Source organism: Plodia interpunctella, chromosome 24, assembly GCF_027563975.2.
Source record: "Plodia interpunctella isolate USDA-ARS_2022_Savannah chromosome 24, ilPloInte3.2, whole genome shotgun sequence".
In the NCBI taxonomy this organism is placed as follows: Eukaryota; Metazoa; Arthropoda; class Insecta; order Lepidoptera; family Pyralidae; genus Plodia; species Plodia interpunctella.
Window position 1 is genome coordinate 7,049,579 of NC_071317.1, and position 27,892 is coordinate 7,077,470.

The following is a 27,892-nucleotide window of genomic DNA, read 5'->3' on the forward strand; positions in this document are numbered from 1 at the left end:
AATGTTCAGGTTTCCGTAGGATATTTGAAAAACGAATTATGAATCAAAAATGCCTTCTAATCCCGGTTTAACATCTTATAGACATTTCATCCCAGAAAATGAGGAGGGTCCAGTAGGAAAATTTGATACATTTCAAGGCAGAGGCACTCCTAAAAATAAAAATCTATTGTCTATGGTTTCCACCAATCTGTCATCAAAACTTTTGACAGCTGTCAAAGATAATCTGTTATACTATTTATTCTGTGGTGTGAACTGTCTGTCTGACTTATAGTTGCAGGCCAGACTGTCGCGCGTGCTTACAGCACTCAATGGAATCAATTTCAATTGTTCTAAATTTTGTATGACTTGTGACGAAAATAGTGCAGTAAAAATGATATTATTAATTCGATGAAACAAACCTTAATTTCTCCAATAACTTGTTGTTGTGTTTATTTTGTGCATAGTGTCAGTATTCAGTGAGTATTATGAACTTTGACGACTATGAAGCCCTTCCGACGAATCAGAACTTTACCACACACATGACTGCTGGAGCGATCGCGGGCGTCATGGAGCATTGCATAATGTATCCTCTCGACTCCGTGAAGGTAAGCATCGGGAGCCCGTTGCGGCCGCGGCGCTCGAATAACCTAACCTTATCACGATGACAGTTGTCGGCTGGCCTACCTATTACGCCACAATTTGCCAATTTAGTTATGTAAAAATCTCTCAGTCACCTGCTTGATTACAAAATTGCCCATCGGACTGCTGTTTTAGACTGAATATGATTGTTAGCGATGTATTGAGTGTTGTACATTGATACCCCTGTGCCCACGAGACAGTGTCATAACAGCGTACGATATCGTCTCTCTCGACAATTATATAAATTTCATCCCGTTTTATGTTGGAGAAATTAGTTTGAACTTGCTTGCCACTCGCTTGAACCAAGAGGATAATTGCAATATATATTTCAACTTGCTCCATTATATCTTGATCATGATCGCTGTGGCTTAAAAATTAGAACATGCATCAGTGTCTCACTCAAGACAAAAAATATTTTAATAAAAACAGCATTTTGTTTGATTCCTGGCCTTGAAATTTTTCACCAATTGTGTAATCTCTATACTTTTGGCATAACATTGTTATTGTAACAAAATATTGAGGTTGTTTGTATTTGAAACTTTGTGATAGATAACCGGGAGATCAATGACTCATTTATAAAGTAGGTCAGTGGACATCATCTGGTCTAATGTCTTTTCAACACTGAAAATCAAGCAATTTACTCAAGATTTGTTGATGTGTTTGCTAGAAGTAGTCCTAAAATTTGAATAAATGGCAGTTAAATAATCTCACTATGGAATTAGTAAATTTGCATTTCTTATCTAATTCTAGGGCTCATCCTGGCACTGGTTCACTCAGGTAAAAACAAAATAAATTATACAATTCCCAAGGAATCTCACTAAATATTGGTAAACATCATATGAAAATTATTGATTTATTTATTACATCATATTACAAGGTTTATTTACGAATGACTATAAATTGCTTCAAAAACCACTGAGGTTTGTGGCGACCTGCATGGATGAGTTACATCAAGCATATATAGTATCTGAAGACTAGAACTATCTATTATCATTAATATAAATATACACAACCAAAGCAATAAACAAATAATTGATAATATGTTAATGCTGGGCAGCTATGACATAGCATCAACAAGAAATAAAATAAATAGACATATTTTATATTATTTTCAAAATAATACATTTATATTATTTAATAGAAAACTCTTAAGTTTAAACTTAATATTTTTAGAAGTAAGATTCTTCTTGAGATCGTCTAGTAATTTATTAATCAAGTGAGGTAGTACGTAAGACACTGTTCTCTCACCGTAGGTATTGTTCGCGCGGTCGATGTGTAGCTTGGTCGTCTGTTTACTCTAGAAATGAGATAACACATTCATTATTTTATTTCTAGAAGTTTATGTAACAGTAGCAAAATGGACAAGCTACACATTTTGACTAGAATGTAGACTATGTTAGGTCTTTAGGTTAGGTGTAGAATAGGTTGGTTAGGTCTGGTAAAATTAGGGTGCACATAAAAAGAACCACTTTTTCATACATATTGACTAAAGTGTAGACTTTGTGAAGCAAAATAGACTTGTTTTGCAACATTTTTACATGAAAATGTTTGTGGTGATAATTGGATTGTTGTCAATATTTGCATATTTTAAGATGTTTAAGGCATTATTGTTCACTTTCTATTTCAAGTCTAGTGGCTTCTTTCCTTGGGAATTTTATGTTATATCTAAACATGTCTACAAGTATTCTGAGACATTTTTTTTGCAATATAAATACATCATCTACTTCGCAACAGTTTCGCCATAACACATAGCCAGATAACATAGTAGCCAGATACCTGTTTATTATTAGTATGGAAATGTCTGTAGGCAGCCTTACATACAACTACTGTTAATAGTAGTCCAGAGGCAACTTAGATGTTGATGTCAATTAAAGAAACTTTATTAAAACATTAACATCATTATTTAATTCCATCCCTGATTCCGGTAACTCAGTGCGATGGACAAGGAGTTTAAAGATGCCGAATACGACGAACAACGGCACACCGGTGGAAATTCCTGGAGTCTGACCTCAAAATATCCGAGGTATATAAGGTATCCATACGTGTACCACTATTTTGGCCTGAAGAGCCGGAAATATGGTTTGCGCAGGAAGGCCAATTTGCAATTTCTAGAATAACAAAAGATGCAACGAAATTAAATTGCGTAATTAGGAAAGTTAGACAACAAATATTGTTAACCCTCCTAAAACGGAGAAATACGAAAAATTAAAATTCGAACTTGTTAAGTCTGACAGTATCGAGCGAGAACTAGTTGAAACAGTTATTGACATATGAACAACTAGGCGACAGAAAGCCGTCACCGTTCTTGCGCCGTTTGAAGAGTCTCGCCGGACTGGACGTTTCAGATGATTTTTTGCCGACAATTTGGATGAGTCGCCTCACACATGGAATTCAGACCGTGCTCGCTGGACAACCAACTTCCAAAATTTGAATGATTTGGCGGATTTAGCTGACCGCATAAAGTATCTGACCCCAACGCTTCCCAAATGTTGCAAGTATGTCCTTGCCTTCCCGCAGCCCATCGAGTCAGAAGAGAGAGGGAAGTCGCAGAACTCCGTCGACGATTGGAAGAAGTAAACGCAGGTGGTTGCAGGTCGCGGTCAACGCAGCGATCGCAGACATCGCAGTCAAACTACAGCAGATTCCCAATGTGCTGGTACGACGCTAAATTCGGTGATAAAGCTAACTAATGTGCTAAGCCCTGCGATCACAAAGCGGGAAACAGCGCGTATAGATATAGATACTAATCTTTATGTAGTAGTACTTTATATCATCAAAACCCATTTATGATTTGTTATCGAAGTTGCATTATTTTCGATAATCTTCGATAATGAATGAATGTGGTTCTATAATGTGCTGTTATAAAAAAAGATTCTAAACCATCTGTTAATAAATATACAGTATATCAACTTCAATTATATTATCTTGGTATTATTAGCATATTATGTAAATTGAGGCTTTAGAGAGTGACATTTACATGGTTATGGCGCAAATAATGGCTATATTTTTTTGGAAGTCAGGTTGGATAATGCCAGCCAATTAAATGGTTGACACATGCTTCACCTTCCTCTCTATCTTCGCGTATTTCCTGTTGGGTTCGGGAGTAATATATTAAGTCTGTGGGTTCGTGCCTGGTTTTGGTTTTATTGATCACGTGAAGCCCAGGTATATATGATTTAGTTATAATGAATTTCAAACAATGTAAAAGTTGTTCGTGAATAAATAAATAAATTTACCAACAGAGGCATGTCAAAAGTTTTTGGGAATGCTATTGTTACCTATCAGCTGCAAATACTATATGTCCCTTAGTCACTTCGTACGACATCCACGTGATCATATGGAGTAGTCCTATTCAAGGGACACACGCCACACATTACACCGAAGTACTTAATTTTTTTTTGCAAAAACAGACTAAGAAAAGTTATACTATGTCCCCATCTTCTTACATTGAAATCTAGCCTCTGATATTGGTTATCAGTTTTGCTATAGTAACAGCAAAGTAAGTAATTACTGAAACAGAACGCACGGGGAGACACTTCCCGTTCTATAATGAGGCTTCTTCATGAGAAAGAACACTTGTTAACAGTTGAAATGGTTTATTGAGTGCAGGTGTTGTATGTTCAGATGAGGAAGTAGTCCTTCTTGTTGGCCTTTTGCCAGCAGATGTGTGTGAGGTAGGCATTGTCGCAGTGGTCGGCGCCGCGCTGCGTGCCGCAGCCGCGCATGGCGGCCTCGTTGCGCGCGCGAATGTCGTCCGGCAACATGGCCAGCACCGCCTCCACGTCCACCTCGCCATCCGTCATCATGCCCGCCGTCTCCATGATGCACTTGATGTAACACTTGAGCTTCGGGTCCGAGAAGGTGGTCAAGTCCTCGCCGGCGTTGACCTTGTCCACGGGCGCCAGGTCCGCGCCGGTCTCCTCGCCGCAGCTGTCGTGCACCATCTTGGCCAGCTCAGCCATCTCCTCGTCCATGCCTGCGGCCGCCGCCACCAAGGCCGCCACCACTACCCACACTCGCAGCCGAGTCATCTCCCATACACGATGCACTAACCCGATCCTACCTTATATACAAACAGAGTACCCAATGCCAATGCGATGCTTCACCATACAATTTATGTATGATCTCTAAATTACACATCTGCCACCGATGATGTTATTAAAACTGTTTGCATGAAACGAACGTGTTTTCTTTTCCGCGTCCACCATGTTATTTTTTCAGTGATAACGCGGAGTCATATAGAATAATTGCGCATAATTGGATATCGTCAGGATGTTGGCAAATTGGAGGCTTGTGTCTGAACAGTTTTTGAGGTGTCACCAGTATTACGGGGCGGGCGGCATACTCCGTAATTTTCATACTTTGAAAAATGATATGACATGTCGAAGGACGTCAGGCTCAGAAATTCCATTTAATGCGCTGTATCACGTGCCGTTGAGTAGAACTTTTACTGGCAGAAGAGCTGACGCGTCGCTGGCGATCTTCCAATCACTGGGTACAACGCCCGACACCTACTGCCCCAGTTGTAATAGCTACACCCTTTAATGTATTTTTTTTTAAATAAACTCTTCATAAAGAGTATCTATAAATATAGGCATAAAAAATATTTGAAACGCTTGTTTCACACTGAATACTCAAATCTAATTCAGAAATTTGTCCGTCACATAATCGTGTCCGTCAGAATGAACGGTCACTAAGCATTATAATGTTGACTGTATGTTTAACCAGCCGTAGTGTCTTTGCTATGTGGAACTACTGAAATCTTAATAGGCCAATAATAGCTGCCCATTTGCTTCTTTATAACGAGGTATAAGTGATTTCGAAAATATGACGGAAACCAAGATTATGTCCCAGTTCCTGATAAAATAAAAGGAACGGATAAGTATTTTTTATGTTTCGGAGAGGGAAGATTTGAAATAAAAACAATAATTAAACAATTTATTTATACTGATTTAAACTAATAGTTTTCTGACTTGATAACACAAAAATTATACCTACCTCTATTATAGAGGTAGGTATAATTTTTGTACAACTACCCTCAAAATGCTAATCAGGCTGAACATTTTTTGTTAAAGCGTCTTCTATATTTCCTAAGTTAAGCTGGACCATCATGGTTCTCCATCAGGTGTTCCAAGACTTCGAATTTTATACTAAAATACCTTTTTCGCAATCGAGGTGCGAGTTTAAAAAAAAGGATTTAGTGTATTATTGACTAGGCTTCAGAACACAAAGTGTTACATACAAGACGAATTTGCTAAATGATTTAAGTCCATTGTAAAACACAATACATTTCTTATAAATTATTGAACACTATTGATATAACATTTCACTGCTTATTTGTGAGATTCTTGTCGACCACCATATCTTCAACATAATCAAGTAACCACTTCCACCCAAAAACTTTCAAATCCAAAATATAAACACAAAAAACCGTCTATAGGGTTAACTTCATATACGACAATACATATTATTTGATTTTTAGCTTCACGTTTAGCAGCTCTTTGTGACCTTTGAGTACACTTTTAAGACTTTAGTTTTAGACCATGAGAAAGCTGAAGGGCGGTAAACTGGTCCTGAAAATAATAACACCATTTTAGGTTATATTCTGCATTATTTAATTAACCGTGGTGGTAAACTGATAAACTTGACTTGATTTTGACTGAAAGCCTTATCTGTATGAAGTCATATTTTCATAAGTCGTCAGGTGTGAAGTGTTTTGAGCATATTTTTGACCATTTACTGGCTCGAATATTTTGCAGCGTGTGGCGGTTTCCCATAGTTTTTTATCTATTGTTTCCCAATATTTCGGCACCCGAATATGCAACACTGTTGTATTGTATATTTTCACAAACGAATGCGTACGGATGCTTAAGGACTTTTCCTTAAATAAAGAATTTTTAAGGACTTTTCCTATGAATAAAGTACTGTAAAATAAACGTTTTCATCAACTTTTGTTAACGAAGAAGGCGGCAATGTTTTTGTTTACCAACCCCTACCTTTTACTCCCTATTGAAGTTTACGTTTTTTTTTTCTAATAGTATAACATAGTACATAAAGGGAAGGAGTCAAACAGTATACATGTTATGATTGTGATCGAGTGCTGATAAAAAAAATGTAAAACACGATTAATCACACCAATATATATACGTATATGAGAATCGAGCTGATCAGATCGCCCTGGCAGCATCCGCTCACCAGTTGACGTATGGGTCAGCCATCGCGAAGCTTAAATATAATAGAGGGAACCTAATGGCCAGGCCCACGACGCCACCACCAGTTTCACCATTTGAGTGAGCGTGACATACTCGATTCCCATGACTATGAAACACCGTGATGAAACATTACTTATACTTGTTGATTGTATTGGTATTAGAAAGTGATGAAAAAAGCCTTTTATCCGAAAGAATGTAACTCCATGTTTGAACTTATACGTAAGTGACAAGTACATAATTGATACGGCTTGAAAAAAATGTATGAAACTCCCATGAATTTAGTAAGTACTTCGTTGTACGGAGTACCTACTAATTCCATGGAAAATCCTTTGTTCCTTTTAGGACTCACATATACCCCGGTCGGTATATGAAATCCCTGCACCCACATGTCATTTAGACAGACGTATTACATCAATATTGACAGCAATGAATATTTAAAAAAATATATTTATAATTCAGACTGGCAAAAATATCATTATATTTAAAAAAAAAAACGAAATACACAGGTACTGCGAATGTGAATTTTAATTTGATGGACGTTGTTGTAATTATTTATATTTAGGTATTAGAAGTTGTATTTTATTCTATTACTATTATTATCGTGTACGATACACACGTAGGAAGGTGGCGTAAAAGCCACTATAAGCCGAAATAAAGTATGATTCATAACTCTGTTTGTCTGCGAGCATCGACTAAACGTCTCAGGTCGAAATATACGCCCTCGTTCGAATCTGTGACTTTCATTTTTCCGTGAACAATGTACTGTATTTTTGTGAATAAACGGTTCTATTGTAATGTGTGTATATTCTGTTATTGTTGAACGCTGTTGATGTTAAACACTGTTGGTTGCAGACTCGCATGCAGTCGCTGCGGTCGACGCACAACCGCACCATCGGCGAGACCTTCAGGCACATGGTGCGGCAGGAGGGCCTGCTCAGGTAACATCTTCTCCAACTCACATACAAGGATGCCACACTTCGTCTCAGCATAAACTAAACAACTTTTACATATATAACATTTTTAAAAAGTTCCACTTTTTTCCTCGCGCCGCTCGCATGAAAATATCCTACCAAAACTAGCGATCTCCCTGTATCTTGATGGACAATAAATATCAGACAATTAATATATCTAAAAACGTATTATCAAGTTGGAATAAACATCAAATATTTCTCAAAATTAACATTGTTTTATGAATAATTGAAATATAATACTTGATGGCCATATCCTAATCCTAACTAATATCATAAATGCGAAAGTGAGTTAAAGTAAAAATTGTTCGGCCACGCAAACGAAGTCGGGGGCATCAGCTAGTTGAAATATAAACTTGAACTATTTACAAAACCGGATTAGGTTTAAAAAAGTTTTTTAACTAATAACGAAGTAGGTTTGGAAATTATTCCTTAGAGAAAAACGCGTTGGTCATTAGGTATCAAGCACGACAGATGATTCAGTTATATCGTGATGTGAAACAAGAAGCACTTTTATCATTAAACCAACGTCTTTTATTATTTGTTTTATGATACGCGTGATCTATTGCTGTACGTATTGTATTGATACGGCATTTTACATTTATCGCTTTTTACGCAGTGGTCTCTTCGTTTGTCTAGATCTGTAGGCGTCGAACCCAAGGTTTTATCTTTCAAAGCAAAATCATCAATATAAAATTTTGAAACAGCCTAAAATTTATTCTGGCGATAAAGGAATCTGAGTAATATGCTATAAATCACAGATTTTAACGCACAGCCGAAAATATGGTCGTATAAAGATGAAACTTAGTATACGATTGGTTTCTAAGGGAGTGTAGGAGAGGACTTTCCGAAATGCGCACGGTAATGAAAAAAAAATTTTTTTACGTGCGCACGAAGTCACAGGGTAGTAATGTATATAACATTGTCATCACCGCAGCCGAGCTACCTTGACCTTGTTCTATCTGACCCAGTTCAATGTGCGCCCTTACGTTGTGCAAAAGTAGAACATCCCCAGGCAACATTTATCGGTTGTATTTGGTATCATTATGAAGTGTGTGAAGTCGTAGATAATGGATGTGCTGATAATGAATCAAATATCCGAGACCTCGGCTATGAATGGTCACACAAAAACGCGACGCCTGCCGCAAGTCTGCCGTCGGTGAAATCAGTCGTTGCCGCGATATCTTCCACACTATCAGTTATCAGCGTACGTGACCGCGTATCTCTTCAGAGGACCGACCTTCACGACCTCCCCGATGCATTAACCCTCCACTTTTGTGTACTTGTATGTCATCTGGTCTATGTCTTCTTCTGTAGTGTAAATATGAAATCAGTATTTGGTTATGTACAAAGCAAGACTGGCCAAGATTCTTTTAACCTTCTCCACAGTCGTCTTTCTTTCTATTAATTCTTACTGTGGCAGTCTTAATAATTATGTGAAATTAAACACTCACCTTGGTTTTCTTAGCAATAATAATAATAAAGCCCGCAGGGCAGCTTGTGGCGAGCTGTTGGGGAGTAGCGACCCCACGGACCTGAGTGCTCCCAGGGGAGGCCCCTGTTCCTCACCTCCGCTTTCCTTCCCCAAGGTCGGAGTGGAAACCGAGAGGTAACAGGTACCCTACCTCTGGCTTGCCTTCATCGGCCGGCCAGAGTGGAGTAGCAAGAGCTGCTATATGCTCGAAGGGTGGAAGTGTAAACTGACAGTTTGTGTGCCGGGTGTGTCTGACTGGATCACCACGATTTCGCGCCCCGCAGACTCACCTCTCTACACCCTTAGCCGCCCACGTCAATGTTGCCCCTTTGTCGCCAATCACGGCGACTGATTTGAGGGGCCCATCCAGTGAGCGGCGAGTCACCACCTGCCACTGAATAGTCAGTTCAGACCGAACTCTTTGCAATAGCCCATTCTCAGTCCATCCAAATTTCATTCTATAGACTTCTTCTTTTATCCATTATTCTGCAATAGTTCACACTCCCACCGGGACCTGCTCATGGGCATATCATTTCATTGGTATATCTGGGAGCGGGTCTTGGCGGGAGACCTACACAACATCAAAATTCTCCAAAGGGCCTCTACGTGTTGGATCCATATCCCCACGCAAGCCTCTCAAAGGACCGGACTATGTGCCGTGAATCCCAAAAGGAGATGCAAATAATAATAATAAATATATTAGGACAAATCACACAAATCAATTTTTATAGAGTATTTCACCATTACCATTATTTCAAACCTTAGCTAATAAATCATAATCATTTAGATTTCCGCTTTGGCCAAGATGTTTTCTTGATTATAAAATACGGGAAAATGTCATCTTGAAGTTTAAAAGTAGTTGTTGATAATTTCGAAGATATACAATTTGAAAATAGCTGAGTATTGTCTCTTCGTTCTGCGCCTTCGCGTCTTGTGTATATGAAACGACGATTTCATTTCATATAATAATATTCTCCTATATCATTTTATTATTAAGTAATGCAAATTACGTGTGAATGTTTGGTTTCCTTGGTGTGATGTTAACTGTACCTTTATAACTCTTATCCAGCCTCATAGTCACGCGTTGGCAAATAATACGGAGGCCTGCAAGGGCGCAGGGCAGGCGAGGGCAACGATATTACCATTTTACAATGACATTAATTTTATTGTTTTTATTTTATTCGCAACAGCGTGTGTATCGCGTGAATAGCATCGCAATCGTGACGCTGCACCTTTCCTGCCCCGCGTGCAAGAAAGACGTTCCAATAAATCTTGATAAGATTGTATATGTTTTTGTAGAGTTAATAGCACTGTTAATTTTTTGTGACTTCATGCTGATCAACTAAAGTTTTGAATTCACTTTCGCATCGAATAGCTTGTTAGCTTTAATCTAAACCACGAAGATCATTTTAACATGGTTCATACAGTCATATGTCCAGCATCTATACGTGAGGCAATTGGCTAAACGTGGGGATGGGGAACGGGGATGCAGCTAGCTGTGGCAGTTTAGTCGGCAGTGGATGTCTCTTTAATATCTGGTGAAAATCGGCTGTGGTACTGGTAGTTTAACAAGATTGACGAGTGTAAAGGATGCGATGGATATCTGTAGGTATTGAACAAGGAAACAAGCATGTGTAGTAGCTACTTTACTAAATTCATGACACATTTTTGGTATGCATCTCAGACATCATTATGACATCATCAGAGGTTAGTGTTAGGATGCTCCAAACTATAATTATCCAGGCCGTAGAGTATAGTAGAGGCTTATCAATCAGCGGTACGTAAGGCTGCGGTTCGCTATCTCTCTCTATCTGCCGTACCTTGCTTGCGTAACCTCTGATAATGTCCCGTAATCTCTCGTAACTTGTCCACTATCACCTACATGCCCCGATATGACTACGGTTGCTGTCGCATCCTTCACATCACAGGCGGAAATGGCAGTATTGTTCATATAATGATTGATTCGTCTGTGCTTCATATTCTCAGATGGTCTGTAGTTGAGATAGTAGTATTCGTGGTTTAAATAGTAGTGGAGATAGTCGGCGCTAGCAGTCTCTTTTAGTCCAGTGTATGCTGTGTGTTACATAAACTGCTCATGGTGAGCAACGACACAGTCTTCTAAGTAGGCAATCCTATATCTTGTGGTGGCGTGCATTACTGCTATTTTCCTAAGTCTTCTTTCTTTTGAAGACACGTTAATCATGTCGCTAGGTCGACATAAAATAACCCACAAAAATGGGTTAAAATTCAAAATATATCAGAAACTAAATAAATGACATACAACATGGGTGGGTGAATTGGGTATGTTGCGCTCGATATCATAGAGTAGTTGCGCGAACGAAACGCAGTTGTCCTACAAGTCAGCCTCTAGAGATCAGTCCGCTTTCTATAGGATGTGGAGGTACGTCTAGATTCGATTCGAAGATTTGTCACCGCTTCAAGTATAGATTCGATTGAAGCATTGTGCACATGTTGCATCACTCGCCTCGCCCGTATCTATGAAATAAACGTGATAGTCTAGCGATGCTGTGATTTGGAAGATTATCTACAGTTATCGGTAGATCGAATTTCGTTAAGATGAATTCGGATGCGTCTGGTATCTGATCGGAAATTAATGTCAACTTGACTTTAATATTAGGTAGAATACTTTACTAGTAGAGTTACTCATCTTTACAAAGTATAACCTTCACTTCGTCCAATGACGTGGTGAGATAAATATGGTTAAGGCTCTTGCTGTCACCCAATTTAGTGGATTCCTAAATGTTACCTACTAGGAAAGAGCAGTTGTATCATGTATATTTATACTTTAAAGATATTTTATATTTGTATAGTCAATTCAAACACACAGTCTAATTTTCTGTTTCAATTAATGATGTAATTTAACCAACAAAGTCTCGGCTTACGAATCGTCTCCTGATAACACGTTATCAGCGAGTACACCTATCATATATATGTTCAAGCACTTGGTGTCGCTGCTCGCAGCCGCCGCTCGCTCCACGTCATCACTCTCAGCCCCATGTGGACGCAGGGACTGCGGGTTATTGTTAATACATTGCTAATAACAGAACAGTTCTTGAAATAATACCAAACTTTCATTTCCATCATTGCGATTCACCTCTACCTTAAATTACTATAATTGAACACAGTCATCTACTTGATTAAACCTTTTACGTATTTTATTACTGCTTTGCCCCTAACTTGCTGCATATATTCTAATCATTCTTAATTTTCTTATCGAGTGTAACTTACAATAAACAAAGACTATTCTATTTGCATACCATAGTTCTAAAGAGAGTATGATGTTGGGTTGGGTTTGTTTGTCCTTCACAATACGATGTAGTGGCGGATTGACTAGGCGGACGGAACCGCGGGCAAATGTTAGTAATGAAATAAACAAGCAATTTATACTGCAAATGTTTGATACATAGTTTTAGTGTTTAATTAATGATATTGCAAATGCCTGCATGATAACAACATGAAGCAAATAAACTGCGTAAAGCGAATTAATTGTCGTAATTAGTCTGTGAACAGAAACGATCCTGTCGTGATAGTTATCCAAGCATATCAATGATCGAGCAAATCGCCGGTGATAAGACACAGCTCTGACACAGTCACCGACAGCCACTCCCACTTTTGATGCGAACTCATTTACTTCGAGATGATGTTTTGGCGTTAATATCTTTTCTTAGTCTGTTCAAACAACAGCCTGACAAATTTCTCTCTTTCTTTTAGACTCTCTTTCTTTCTCATCTTGACAATTTTCCGATATCCTCAGATGTTAGTGCGTCGATGCCCAGGATCCGCTTTCTTGACGATATCTTTTGTCAGTCTGTCCACGGCCGAGTCTACGGCAGATATAACTATCCAAAATCAGTGTATATTTGTCGTAAACTACGCCACATAGGGGCACAACAATGGGGAATGTACACGTTAGTTTGAATTACTACCACCATTTTTATAATAAATATGCCACAAATATAACTTCACGTTGCGCATGTATATTTTTTGTATTAATTAAATATTCAGTAAAAGGCTACGAATAGTTATTCATTCGTTGGTGAAAGGGATATTACAATGAAATACTCAAAAAGCTAAATTTATATAACTAGCTTTTTCCGCAACTTTTAAATAAATGCGGTTTAAAATAAGTAAAATTTTATTTTACTTAAACGCTTCTTGAGACTAAATAAACTCTGTCATCAATTTAATAAAACTCAAAAGTTTATTTGTTTGAAAAAACATTGTAACGGGCCTCGATTTAATAAAAATCTTTAATGATATGATAATATGCTAATTTTAGTTAACAAATTAAACTTTTTCTCATTTAGAAATCCTCTTCAGTGATTGAAGCCTCCGTCGTTACTGTTTTTACTCGTTTTTCATTAGTCGTTATTGTAAAGACGGTTCACACCCGACATTATTATAAATAGTCTGGAAAATATATATTTACTTATTTTAACTGTCATACCATCATCTGAGATTATGCAAAATCATGAACGTTTAGCATAGTTAATGACTACCTACTGACTGCATTTACATACGATTACAATGTAATTGTGACTTCATGAAGAATATTTGAATACTTGTCTGTATGTGTTAGAAAAATTATCTCTTATCAGCGTGACATTGAATCGACACAAACGGAATACAATCGTGTCGCGCCACGAGCTGATATATGACAGAACCATTTATATTTTCGGTGAAGTATATAGATAACGACCTGTTGACCTCTGTTTCTTATTGAATGAGACTGTTGCTCGCTCAATCTTAAATAGGCCTTTACACCTTACAACACTGCTCGACTCTACTAGCCACGAAATGTTAATGACAACGATAAAAAAGGGGGTAGATGAATATAATACAGAGAAAAAGATCAAACTACTGAAAAAACATGTCCAACTTTCAAACCCCCCCCCCCCTTTGAATGGGTCGATGGTTAATTTTCAGAAAAATAAAACTGAAATATATTAATTTGATGTAAACAACTAGAATCCAAATTTTCAAGTCACTAACTTCAACGGTGTAGAACTCATTCTCATTCATATAAAAGTTTTTCACCCCTTTCAACCCTTACGCGGTAGAATTTCCAAAAATCCTCTTTTAGTGGTCACCTACACTCCCCAGGGAACCTTCAGTTTCCTACGGCCAGTGGTTGCGGCTGCACGTTGTCTGTCAGTCAGTCACTCAGTAACGGAAGAATTTTTAGAGAAATGTCGGTATCGGTCAATGACTTTCGACCCTGCGCCACTGCTTCACCTGTACCTTGGAAGTTCTTCACTAGTTCTTCATATGCGACTATGAATACAATAGTGCCATGTACATACGGTTTTGCTGTATTTTTCATATTTTTATTTTCGAGCAATCTAAACAACTGAATCATTGTCAATTTGCATAGGCGTCACGTCATTTTCCAGTGGTTGCGCTCCGCCATATTATTGTCCACCGTAGTGTGGATATCATCATCATTAAATATATTATCACATTTCGTCTTTTTCATCCAAATGTTTTTTTATTCGCTAAACTAAATTAAAATTGAATGTCTTTCTTTCGTGCATGTGCAGTCTTCAGTCTCCATCGTTCTGTACATGTGCAGACTCAGTCCGAAACTAGTATTTCGGTAAGTTTCATTTATGTCAGAGTTCCTTACCTTCAGTATAATCAACGATATTTATCGACTACTAAAAACTCATTATTATGAATAGTTAAAATAATGAATTATCTTTAACAATTTGTTTGTGGCCTTTATTCGTTGAAACGTAAGGCATTATGTTTTTTTACTTACACGACGCGACGGGCTCCTTCTTGTTCTTCAGCAGTGTAACATGGCAAACATCTCTATTCATAAATTTAACTTGATAAAAACTTGTATTGCGTGTGTAAACAGCGTGCGTCGGACGGAACCGGTAAGTTGAAAACGATCGAAGGTTAATTTCATTTGCGCGTACACGCTACAGAAGCCAAAGCGTCACTCCGCAAATTTAGAATAGTTATAATAAGAGGAAGCGATCATTTGGCTCGCTTAGAAATCGCGAGGTTCCTTCCGCTCTCTCGCAGATAGCGTCTGATTCGTTTAGCCCGGCGAATACTAACAAAGGACGCCTTGGCTTTACTTTGTTGTGATTTTCGGTTTTAGCAGCTCTAGGAAGTGTACTTCTTCTTAGCGAGTCTGGCTTTTTGTGTCTACTGATGACAGTGTAGAAATCTTAGAAAAATCACTGCCCATCATTGACTTTCAAGATTTGTTTAGACAAACATGTCGTTCGTTACAAGCGAAGCTAAAAGGCATGTCAAAGGTCAGGGCTCAAAGATATGCGTAAAATAACATAAACTATTTCTGTCTATGGCCTATATCAGTGGGTTCGCTATCTGACAGTCTGGGAGAGCGGCACGAGCAACATCAGCCCTGCAATTCTTATCGTTGCGGCGGTTGTTTGCTGGCAATAACATTGTGTACTTAGATAATTGTTCTTCAGTTTACTTGCCTATTGTATATGAGATGCCATTGCCTCTCGAGATGCCATTTGCCTTCCTATTCTCAGAAACCTTTTATGATTGCATTTAATTTACAACCAGCAATGATAAATATATATTTAAACTATCTTCGAAAACATATCAAAATCAATTATAGTATGTGATGTTAAAATAGAGTGACTTGATTCATCTTCTTTGTCATGGAGAACATGTGTAATTTTTAATTAAAATAAATGAGTGAGTCATTTATTTCAACAAAAAATTACACATTTTGTTAGCGTTTACTCTACAATGTTATATCGTTTAATTAAAATAGCAATAAATATGAAACGTTATGATTTTTTGGAATAAAATACGGACATGAAGAAATATCGTCGATTCATCATCTGTGCCATGGACTCAACAAATCAATATTTTTAGGCTTATGGTTTGTGACTAGCAGCCGGTGGGTGGCACGCGACGCTCAGGATCGATGTCCGCTGCCCTTGGCATTGTCTGCGGATGCCCCGAAATATTGCTGGCTATCATTTATACAAGCCCCGGCCGTGAGGCTTTATACAAACAGTTTTAATTGCTAATATTGACATTTTGTTTTACTAAGCGATATAGATTGAATTAATGTTAACTAATGTGCTTTTTCCATAAAGATTATAGGAACTATAATAAACCCAGCATATCTTTACTTTTACACAAAAAACAAACTTATTAATAATTAACGTTAAATAATGGGAGCTTGGAAAGCGAGACTAGTTTTCATAGAAACTAAAAATCTGCAAAATGAAAATACATACCAAATACTGAAATAAATGCACTGCTAGGAAACTAATTATTGAAACATTTACATAAACATGCATGTACTGTATACAATGCATGCGTTTGCATCGCATTTAATGTGATATTGTAGGTAACTGTTAGCATTATTGTACATAATTGAGTTTCTATTTAGTTAATAGAGATCCTTCACTTCTCAATTTGTAGGATCTTCAAAACATGTGTGAGAAAAAACGTATCTCCCATATAATGCTGTAGTTCTCTTCGTTTGGGTTGATTGTTGGGAAAAGAATGAAAGAGGTAGTACCGAACGTAGAATAATAGTAGGAAACCAGAGATAATAGTAGTAGATAATTAAGAGAGGCGCTAAGGAGGTACCCTCAGGTGTTCCTTTTTCACATAAGTTAATAAATGACTTTATTGTCGTACCACATGTCGTACTTGCTCGGAGTTCGCCTGAATGACAAATAAACACCCGTATGTTATTTTCAGTGACGTGACCCTGTGGTTTATATTTAATGTATCAATATTCGACTTCTGTGTTTCAGTATTTCAATCGAATGTCGTACTTATGTTTATGTTTTGAATGTTGTACTATTTTTTGCAACCATGAGATCTGTCCCAAATAAATTACATACATATTATGTACGTTACCAACCGTTTTTTTAACAATACTTTTATTAGCTTAAAATATATGTAAAAAACATCGTGGCTTTGTAATTGTATTTCACATTTCAGTATTTTTTGATTTTTATTACTGGAAAACTATTTACAAACAAAAACAGGAATAGAAACAAGGAAGCCACTAACAAGTATTCAATATGTAAAAGTTCAAACCACAAAGTGATATTTTAGTAATTTAAAGCATGTATGAAAATAGTTGTAATTGTATTGCTACAGGCCCATCCGCGGTATGACGGCGGTGGTGGCGGGCGCGGGCCCGGCGCACGCCTGCTACTTCGCCACCTACGAGCACGCCAAGCGCTCGCTCTCACAGCTCACGAGGCATCGGCACGAACACATTACACACGGTAATACATACCCTATCCCTGGTGGCCACGGCCTCATTTAGCTTGTACCTGATACTTCGCCCGCCACCTACGAGCACGCCGACAGGTCTATTTCTTAAGTATTTTTTATTTCTTGTAAGAGTAGAAAGGGGAAAAAATCTACATAAAGAAAATTTATAACACCATCAATCAAACGTTTACGTTTAGCGTAGACGTTATATAGTTTCTGTCCAATTCTTAAGAGTAAATAATATTTTCTGGTGTTACAGGTTTGTCTGGATGCTTAGCGTCGCTGGTGCATGATGCCGTCTCCAACCCCGCAGAAGGTTAATTATGAATGCATGAAATACCTCACAAGCATAAGTACCTACTATAGCATTCGTCCAGTTTGGCGATCTAGTAACTGTTATAAATTGCTTTGATTTGAGAGATCCAAGCCGCTTTATACGTATACCTACATAAAAAACATTTTAGAACTCCCACTATTGCAAGGTCAACCATCATCATAAGAGTTTCTAACAAAGGCTTCAGATATGATGAGCAGTAATAGAGGAGCGTGATCAACTAACAAGACGGCACAGCTTCCGCGTGGTCGCTTCAGACAGTTCACTGAACACAACATTCCCCGAGACGAGACCAGTTTCCGAGAAACCGATCGCGCGCGGCCTCGGTGTATTTTCCTCTAACAATTATACACGCGTCTTACACTAATTACATTATTGTTATTCGCGTGTCGGAAACTTTACTGCACCGGATCTAAACATTGTAGGTTCACCAAGTGGTAGACGTCAACCAACAGCCCCCATTGCGCAATGTACGATAGTGAAACGCGAATTAGAAACATACATAATATGTAAATCCGTAACCTTTATCCCAATTCTTACTGATTTGGATTTTAATTTTTATGGTTAGATACCTGAGTAAAGACATGTAATCTCTCATCTGGACAAGCAAAATAATTTATAAAAGAATAAATATTTCACCTAGTAATATTTTTTTGCACTGATATTATAAATGCAATGTAACTCGGTCAGACAGTTGTCAAAGGGGGGTGATTAGTAAACAATACACTTGCATGAAGTAGAACAAGGAAAACTATGAGCGCAAACACGGGAAGCAGCGTGAGTCAACATTCGTCTCCGCCGCCCGGAAAAGCCCATGTGTTTGTGTCCATACATACATACATAGAGCCTGCGTAACATCGTACGCACACTACCGTTAGTTAGTTAGCACTAAATGCTCCTTGTCTCCGTGGACTCGTGTTTTGAGATCGGATTTGGGAGATTCCATACCAGTTCTGTCACTTGCGCCGCGCTGAGAGCGACGCGAGCGCGCGCGAGGTCAAGGCTGGCTGCTGGACTTCATGTACTGATTTTGATTGACTTTTATTATTTATTCCTGATCCTATGCTATTATAAGTGAATAGAATTTATGTGTGGTGTATTTTTTAGTATCTTTAAAAATATTACGTCAAACAAAATACATATAATCGCTCTGTAAAATATTTAAATGTCACCATTTCGACTTTTAAATTTGACTAAATTGACAATACAATGTACTAGTTCAAACTGCCTTATAAACAGTAATTTGGTAACTTATTTTAAAGTTGATGTATGTTTTATCAGTTAGGATTACTTCCAGACGGTGTCCAATAGATTTTAGTTTTCAGTGGAGTAAGATCTTTGTTTTGTAAAATCAATCCATCCCGCATCGACAAGGACAATCATATGCTGGGTTATTATTGCTTTGCTTTTATTGTTAAGCTGCTATCAGATGTAGAATATAGACCTTGGTCCGTGTAATATTGTTTCTGAAAATATAATTTTAAAAGTAATGCCAAATGCAAGATTACTCTGTTGAAATATTAATGGACATTTGAAGGTGTCTTGTGATAAAGTTGCTATTTCTTTTCTTATAGTTACCTACATAGGTAGGTATTTTATAACGGTTCTATACGTCACAAAAAGAAAATAATATTTGCGGTTCTCTACGTGTTTGTGGGTCAGTCAGTGAACTTCCGATAGCGAACTATTAGTTTATTGCTCCATAACATATCTCAGAGTTTTATGTCAATTCTTATCGCAATATAACACTATAGCGGGATCACCCGGCGCCTGCGACGCGTGACCCTGAGGACATGTTATCTCTTCGATAGCAACGCCATTGATACTCTATCAATACATAGTTAAAAACAAAGTCACTAATTCTGTCTGGGCGTAAGATTTGTCCAGTCAGAGGTTGATAACAGTTTATTTAAATCATGATACATTTTTGAACTTCTATCAACCGCAATGAAAAACACGAGCAATGTATACACCGAAGCCCAACTTTGGTGAACTGTATGGCTACAATGTTTTTGTTAACAGGGTAACTACCCTTTTTTTTTGTTTACCCAGGGGAATGCTTGTTACGCACTGAGTGTGGGACTCCTGGGCCGCTAGTCGGCCCAGCCTACCCACTAAACCCCTGGGGCGTTTTCACGCTGCCGTTATGGGGACGTCACGGGGTCGCTAGGCATTCGACCGCGACGCCCCCGCGGCCGGCCTTTCGGCCCCGACCTGGGCGGGCAGCAAGCACAAGTGCTAACCACCCGCCCCTTACGCCACGCGAGCGTGGCGCGGACCATCAAGCCCACTACGCACACCAGTCAGAAAGCTGACGGGGGGAGCGGGCATCACCGCACCGGTCCCTTCAGGACCAGCGGTCACAACACACACAGGACACACACAACAAAATCCTGGGTGCCACAGGGCACCCAAGTCTACCCCTGTACGGGTGCAAGAGGTGATAGGCAGGTGACACCCACACATTGCGTCCGATACAGAGGCAGCCACCCTTCGGCCGCAGAGGACAGGGGGGATGGTCGAGAGACATACCGACTCTCCTCTTCCCCTGCGGCCCCACCGCACCGTGTTCAGCGCCACGGCCGCGCTGTGGTCGCGGTGGACAAACCCCCGCGACCCCACCTCTGGTCCCCTCTGGTTTCCACATCCAAAGGCTGGTGGCGGGTCACCAGCCAATGGCAGTACTACCGAGGGGACCGTCCACCAGGCCCAGAGCACCCACCAAAGTCTCTGGGCCTTGGGTTCCTCTTGGTTCACCGGGGTGACTGGTTGTGTCAGACCAGCCCCCCCGGTTACTAAGCCCCACCATCGCGACAAGATGAGAACCCGTCGGGGGGAGGGTAACTATCTTGCATTAACTTGTATGGCGCGGTAATAGCGGCGAGATTGCAATAAATTTGGGTAGGCCGATGTGCTGTTGACTGTACCATGTAGATATTAGTATAATATTGATTACAAGCTATTGCCCGCGGCTTCGCCTGCGTCAGTTTCTCACGGGGACAGTTCAGAGATCTATCATATTTTTGCAACATTTCACGAATGTCGATTGAATAGAAGTATGAAGAGGAACATATAAACCCACTTTACTTTTATCGTAGATATTATATGAAATAGAAAAAGTGGAATAGGATTGAACAAATCTGTTGTATAGAATATTGTTCGTTTTCTCAACGCTACAGGCCTGGGATGGGAAAAGCAAGTCTGTTCTAGATGTACTTATCTACTTCTGCAATCTTCTGTGTCTGTCAATGGAAAATTAGTGGGCATTATTGGGCCGGAGGCTAGAAGAGCTTTGTTCTGTGTCCATGATTGTATCAGTGGATAAATAACGCAATGCAATATTGCAGAGTCGTTAATAGTAAATTCCATAGGAATAGAACTTTTTGGTTGCCCTTTATCGTACTCCTGCGACTGACTACAGATATGCGAAATTTCTAGAATATTTGTAGAGTAGACAAAATGTGAATAGGTAACAAACTACCAAACAAACAAAAGTACTTTCACATTTTTTGTGTCGGGTCCAGAGTCAACCAATCTCATGAAAACAGTTTCGCGTTTCAAAATACACTCACACTCAGTGCCATCTATTGTATAGTATGTACTAAAATTCCTAATCGCAAGAGAGAACATTTCTGAGAATAGTTCATTTCTCTGTTTTTCTCACATCTCTAGTCGGGAATCCTACGGGAATTGTAAAAAAGCTAACCATTTCGCGTTTTAACATACACTCTGCGCCATCTACTGATCTTTTATAGTACTAAAATTCAAAGTCTGGCAGTCTTTTATAGCAAATCCCACGGAAATTTGGATAATTTGGAAATGTAAATGCAAAATTTCATGGCGCCTACTTCTAGAAAGACCAAGTTTCATACAATCACGCCCTTAGGGAAAGAAATTCTAAAATTAGCGAATGTCTCCACCTTCCTGTTAATTTTATTGATTCAAAATTCACTCGGCGCATTTAGCGCCACCTGTTAGAGAATACAGATTTTTCGAATCCCACGGGAACCATAGTTTTTTCTGGGAAAAAGGCACCCTATATCCTTCTCCATATTCTTATATATATGAGAAATTTCAAGGTTGAGTATATATGTGATAGACCTGTGAAGAGGTAACAAATAAACAAACAAATACTTTCGCATATATTAGTTGGGATTGGGATTAGTTACGACTGGGATTATGCAGTAATTCTGCAGAATGCTTACCAGGCTTGGATTCAAATCCTAACTAATATTATAAATGCGAAAATAAGTTTGTTATTTCTTGACGCTCTATCTACTCAACCACTCTTCTTGAAATTTTGCCTATATGTAGTTTGAAGTATGGGGATGGACATAGGGTACCTTTCATCTCGAAAAATAACTACAACTACAAAAGGTTCTATATGACGATATAATTTGCCGGCGGACACTCGAAATTACATTTTAATTTCCTTTTATGTGGCGCCATCTTGTATCAGATTTAAATTGCAGCGAGTTGAGCTTCTATATTCAATGGTAAAAGCTCGACAGCTAGAGTAATATAAACTGTCAATTTTTATTAAAACAGAAATTAATTTAATGCGAACTATAATTATAATTTAACAATTTTATATGTTTACATGTCGCGCCATCTATTATCAGGTAATGAATCTAATTATCCGTGCGCCATCTATTATCAGATAGAAAAACTAATAATCCTGATTTTTCTACTTGAAATTCAAGTGTTTTTTACGAATTTAAATAAAAAACTGAATAATTATAAACTTATTTCGTGTCTTACTTCAAAAATAACGAAGTTTCATACAAATTTACACTGTCTATTTTTCCCCTTTCGGGATAAAATTTCGGAAAGTAGAATTCTAATCCAGGCCACAATCTATCTCTGTGCCGAATTTCATTCAGATTCGTCCAGTAAATTTTGTGTGATGCGCGTACAAACATACAGACAGACAGACAAAAATTCTAAAATAACATTGTTTTGGCTTCTATTGACCGTAAAAAGCTCTCTCCTTTTATTTTTCGTAAATATCTCCTATATACAGACATAGTCCAGTTACAGTTTTATTATAAGTATAGATATAGATGATATAGATCGAGAGGCAGCATCCAAACATTCCATTCTCTTTCAAAAGAGTCTCAAAGAGTGGGATCTAGACTATGCAATCTTGGAACGCTGTGAAGCTAAACGCTCATTACCATCCGGTCGACTTTTTGTCAACCTTCTCAAGCGTGCGCAGAAACGGAAACGTTTTCGGGAAGGCATAGTTTTGATACCTTTAAGGCAAAAGAAAAATGTATTTTATTCGAATCGAAAATCCAAAAGGTCCTATGTGCGTACGTATTTCGAGTTTGATATAATTTCCCGGCGGAGACGGCGGGCTTGTTTTATTTCCTTGTGGCGCCATCTTGTATCAGATTAAAATTGAAGCGAGTTCAGCTTCTATATTCAATGGTGAAAGTTCGATGGCGAGAGTAAAATAAACTGTATTTTTTTTTCTAACAAAAAAATTATTTAATGGGAACTATAATAAAATTATTTCCACGATTTTATTTTCAATTTTATGAGTTTACATGTGGCGCCATCTATTATCAGGTATTTACTACCTGATAATAGATGGCGCCACATGTGAACGCTAATATCCGTATTTTTCTTATATAAATTTAAGGTAAATAATTACAAACTTGTTTTTTAAATTTCAACTTAAAAATGAACGTAAATCAAAAATTGTTCGTGTCTCACTTCAAAAATAACAAAAGTTTCATACACAATTCCACTCCCTATTTCTCCCCTTTCGGGATAGAATTTCGGGATACAAAATAGCCTATATTCTAATCCAGGCTACATTCTATCTCTGTGCCGAATTTCATGCAGATCCGTTCAGTAGATTTTGCAGTAGATACAAACATACAGACAGACAAAAATTCTAAAAAATATTATTTGGCTTCTATTGAACCTAAATAGTCCTCTCCTATTTATTTTTCGTAAATATCTCCAATGTACAGACATAGTCCAGTTAAGTGTAGATGAGATTCGTTTTTACGGTTTTATGTTTCTGCGACGAATGGTATTTTCTGCTTTAAGATATACGTTGCGATCTTGAAATCAATAAAGTTTAAAAAACCTTACATATTAAATCCGCGTATAACAATTTTTTAATATCAATTATCTTTTATATTATTTTTCGTTTATTTTTTCAATTGCCTAGCTGCAAGTATCTTTTATAAGAAACAATTGTAAATTTTTGGGAAGTTTCAATTTAGAAAGCTTCAGAGCATTTGTGCAGTCCATTTACTTGAATATTCAAAGGGGTGGGGGAACCAAAAGAATCAACAAAGCCCCGGCAACATGTTTACTTGATTGTAGTGGTGAAGCAGCGCATGCAGATGTTGAACTCCGAGTACCGCAGCGTGTGGGAGTGCGCGCGCGGCGTGTATCGCGCCGAGGGATTGCGCGCCTTCTACCGCTCCTACGGCACGCAGGTACTCGCTAAGTTTTATATCTACTTCTGTCGTTCATTAAATACTATAGTATAAACAAAGTCGCCCTTCGTCTCTATACAATAATTTTTATTATGCATTTATCTAATTTTTCTATAAGTCTCTGTGTCCAAGCCAACTGTCATGCTCCCACTTCTTTTATCTCTCACGCAAACAATCCACCCATCTCTTTTTTGGTTTTCCTCTCCCCCTGTAATTATGTAATTTATCTTTCTTCATTACAAAAATGTTAAGATATTACAGTCTGAAAATCAATAACAGCAAAAGTTTATGAACGTCTGGTAAAATATCTCACTCTCGTCGCTGTTGCTGGAATGCCCGGCAGCTAAGACAATTACTGTGTTATGCTAAAACTAGGATGGTTTTAGCGTATTTTTTTTGTCCTTATAAGATTTGTATTTGAAAAAATTTGTATTTTGTTTCTTTTAACTACTGGACCGATTGTGATAAGTAATGTAAGCTACTTTTTACGAAAATTTTACCGCCACTAGTATAGTATTCTTCATTGAACATACAATTGCCAAACACTTGGAAACAATGGTCTGGAAATTTGAAATAATTAGGGGATGTCAGGGCATTTGTTTACATTTTCAGTGAACACCCTGTTAGAGAAAATTTCTTATTTTAAACCACGCAATAATGCATTTTGATTTTCACTGTTACTTGAACTATAAATTTCCGAAGTTTATATAAATGAGCACGAGCCTCCCTCGCGCGGCAGGTGGCGATGAACGTGCCGTACACGGCGCTGCACTTCGTGACGTACGAGTGGGTCCAGGCCCGCCTCAACCCCGCGCGCAGCTACGACCCGCGCGCGCACGCGGCCGCGGGCGCCTGCGCCGGCGCACTCGCGGCCGCCGCCACCACGCCGCTCGACGTCTGCAAGACGGTGCTCAACACGCAGGTACGTTGACTGTCCCTTCAAAATATGTGTTCTGTACGCTCTTTTGTGTGCGAGTAACAGTGTAAATAATCTTGTGCTCATAAATTGTAATAAATAACTGTCGGGCGACAGGAGGCGGTGCGCGCGGACGGACTGGTGCAGGCGGCGGCGGCCGTGCTGCGCGCCGGCGGCCCGCTCGCCTTCTTCCGCGGCGTGTCCGCGCGCGTGCTGTACCAGATGCCGGCCGCCGCCATCTGCTGGCTCACCTACGAGACCTTCAAACACATCCTCGCGGTGCGTGCCTTGCGGACGTCGATACTCACCACACGGGCCTCACAGGGAACACTTGATATTAACTACGGTTAAATTCGATAACTATCGTTAGTTAAGATCAGTTGTCGTTGCATTTTTTTACTTACTACACGATCTTCTTAACTGATACTACAAGAAGAGTTATGTGTGAAGACGTTATGTAACGGTCTCAGATATAAAAACATTTTAAAAATTGTATCACTAAAATCAAATCGCAGATTAGAACTAAAGGTTGGCCAAGTCTGTCGACGATCAAACGTGCTTTCCGAAGTACGGGCCCTGATTAATAGCCGTGTCTTGTTCCCAGTAGACAGAGGAGCCTTCGTGCGGCGGCAGCGTGACGGCCGCGCACGCGCAGCGCTCATGCGCTATCGCCGTCCCGCTCCGACTTGCGGCCACGTCCGCCGACTAGCGGCCGGACAGAGCCTGCGGACGCCGCAATGTGTACATAGTCAGGCGGGAGCGTGCGAACGAGTGATCACTTGCTTCGAACGATCTTATTTTGCGCGAGTGAATGTTGTGTTACGGACCGTTTTGAATTACGACCATATATATTCTATTGTGATAAAATCATAATGTTTGTGCAAATAAAAACATAATATTGTTATGAATTGTGGAAACTTACTTCGGAGCTGGCTCGACTTGTGTAATATTTTATTTATATTATTTATTTATAGCATTTGTTCGTACGTTCATACCGGCGTTAACGTGGTTTTCTCTGATCAAAGGATTAACGATGAATATCAAATCATTTAATAATAAAATACATTAGGGACGTATGCTGAAGTGTAAATACTAATAAGAAAGTATTTTTTTAAGTATTATTTTTTTATTAAGATTCAAAATTAGCGTTAAATTGTGTTTTATGCGAGAACAGGGCCATGGGCCTCGACGGCGGGCGACCTCCGATTGTTCTAACGTAAATAAATCTGTTTCACTTTACACGAGTGCGTTTACCGACGTGGTATCAAAAATATAGCATTTATATTCGCAAAACATTTTGATTTTTAAATAACAGAAAAATGTCTATTCATCATATTTTTGACACCAATCAACACATGGATACATTTTATTGGCGACCGTGATAGGTCCAAGATCTTTCCTTTGGTCCGGGAGCGCCGCAGTGTACTGCAATGTAAATAGTGAAGGGCAGTCGTCTGTGATTTGTGCGTTTTTTATTTCGTTTTCCATTTCTAGCGCGAATGTTTCCTAGATGTATTGAACTTTGAGAGATTACGTTGGTACGCTAGACCAGTGTTGATGTGTGTGTGACACAGTATTGTGTTGTTCGAACAAATTTGATCAAGATTTGCTCACTGCCACCGCCGTCAGACCACTGTCCAAAGATGGCGTACGCATTGGTCAATTTGTCGTGATTTAGAAGTTATTTAAAACGAGTGCTGTGAATTTATGTGAGTCCAAATCTTGTTAGGTACGTTTAAGAAGCCGTCACCATCTTTGTATAACTTTGCTTTGGTTATCAAACGGCTGTGGCGGAGTCAATGTAATGGAAGACGTTTATGAATAATTACGTGTCAGTTTTTAGATACGGAATTAAAGAGTTAGAGAGTTTTATACATTTGAGTAATTTTTAGTAAAAGGTGAACGTAGCCGCTCCACACGCGACTGCTCCGCTCCGCTTCTTTCAATATTATCATCGCACTCTTTCTGTGTCCGAATCAAGATCGTAATTCGGAGACCTGAATGCTCTCAACCTGATTCGGAAACCACGCGTGCAGCCGCCCTTATAAATACCTACTGCGAGATAACCCCAAATCAAGTCAATTCCAGTAATATGAAATGATTCTAACATTTTGCTAGCTATAAGCAGCAAAATAATAATTTGGAAACGAGTCCAGCGTACTTACTAAGTTCAGTGCTGTGAGCCAACGATTCACGCGATTATACACTTACGTTAAGTTGTACAATGAGGTGACTCCCGTTACCGCGGCAGCTAGTCAGACTCTCGGCAAACCGGCGCCGGCGGCGACGTCGGCCGCCGGCCGTCTCAGTACAGGGTTCACATTTCCGAACGACGTATTCGACACGATTGTTTCGTATTATTCTTGAAATTATATTATGTACAGTTTAGTTGTTATGTGTCGCAGCGGCTCCGGGGCTGCGGGGTGCTGCGAGCCCGACGCGCGATTATGTTATTGTTTGTGTACATTGTATTTGTTATATGAGTTTTATAGCAATTTAAGATTAATTTAAATTAAGAGTTTTAAAGTTTAAATATTTGTATAGAAATTAATGTTTAGATTTGCCTGGCCAGGCCAGAGACAAGTTCAAAATTTTTTGAGCAAACAATTGTCAAAATACATAGTAATAAAATGTTCGACAATATGCA

General features: G+C 38.9%; 2 protein-coding genes across 3 annotated transcripts; one reads left to right on the forward strand and one right to left on the reverse strand.

The window, feature by feature from the left end:
• Positions 1-249: 249 nt before the first annotated feature.
• mfrn (mitoferrin) lies at positions 250-27,888 on the forward strand. 2 transcript variants are annotated; one of them, XM_053763651.2, is made up of 8 exons: positions 250-584; positions 7,683-7,768; positions 17,415-17,545; positions 17,794-17,850; positions 24,214-24,329; positions 25,069-25,251; positions 25,363-25,524; positions 25,850-27,888. In XM_053763651.2, exons 1-8 carry the CDS (start codon positions 465-467, stop codon positions 25,850-25,852), a joined length of 858 nt encoding a protein of 285 aa, XP_053619626.1. In that variant the 5' UTR covers positions 250-464; the 3' UTR covers positions 25,853-27,888. The 2 variants fall into 2 exon arrangements, with proteins under 2 accessions (XP_053619626.1, XP_053619625.1); XM_053763650.2 differs by having other exon boundaries at positions 25,853-27,888.
• Positions 4,195-4,685, reverse strand: LOC128680465 (general odorant-binding protein 69a). The gene has a single exon (XM_053763652.2). It carries the CDS (start codon positions 4,647-4,649, stop codon positions 4,239-4,241), a length of 411 nt encoding a protein of 136 aa, XP_053619627.1. The 5' UTR covers positions 4,650-4,685; the 3' UTR covers positions 4,195-4,238.
• Positions 27,889-27,892: the final 4 nt, after the last annotated feature.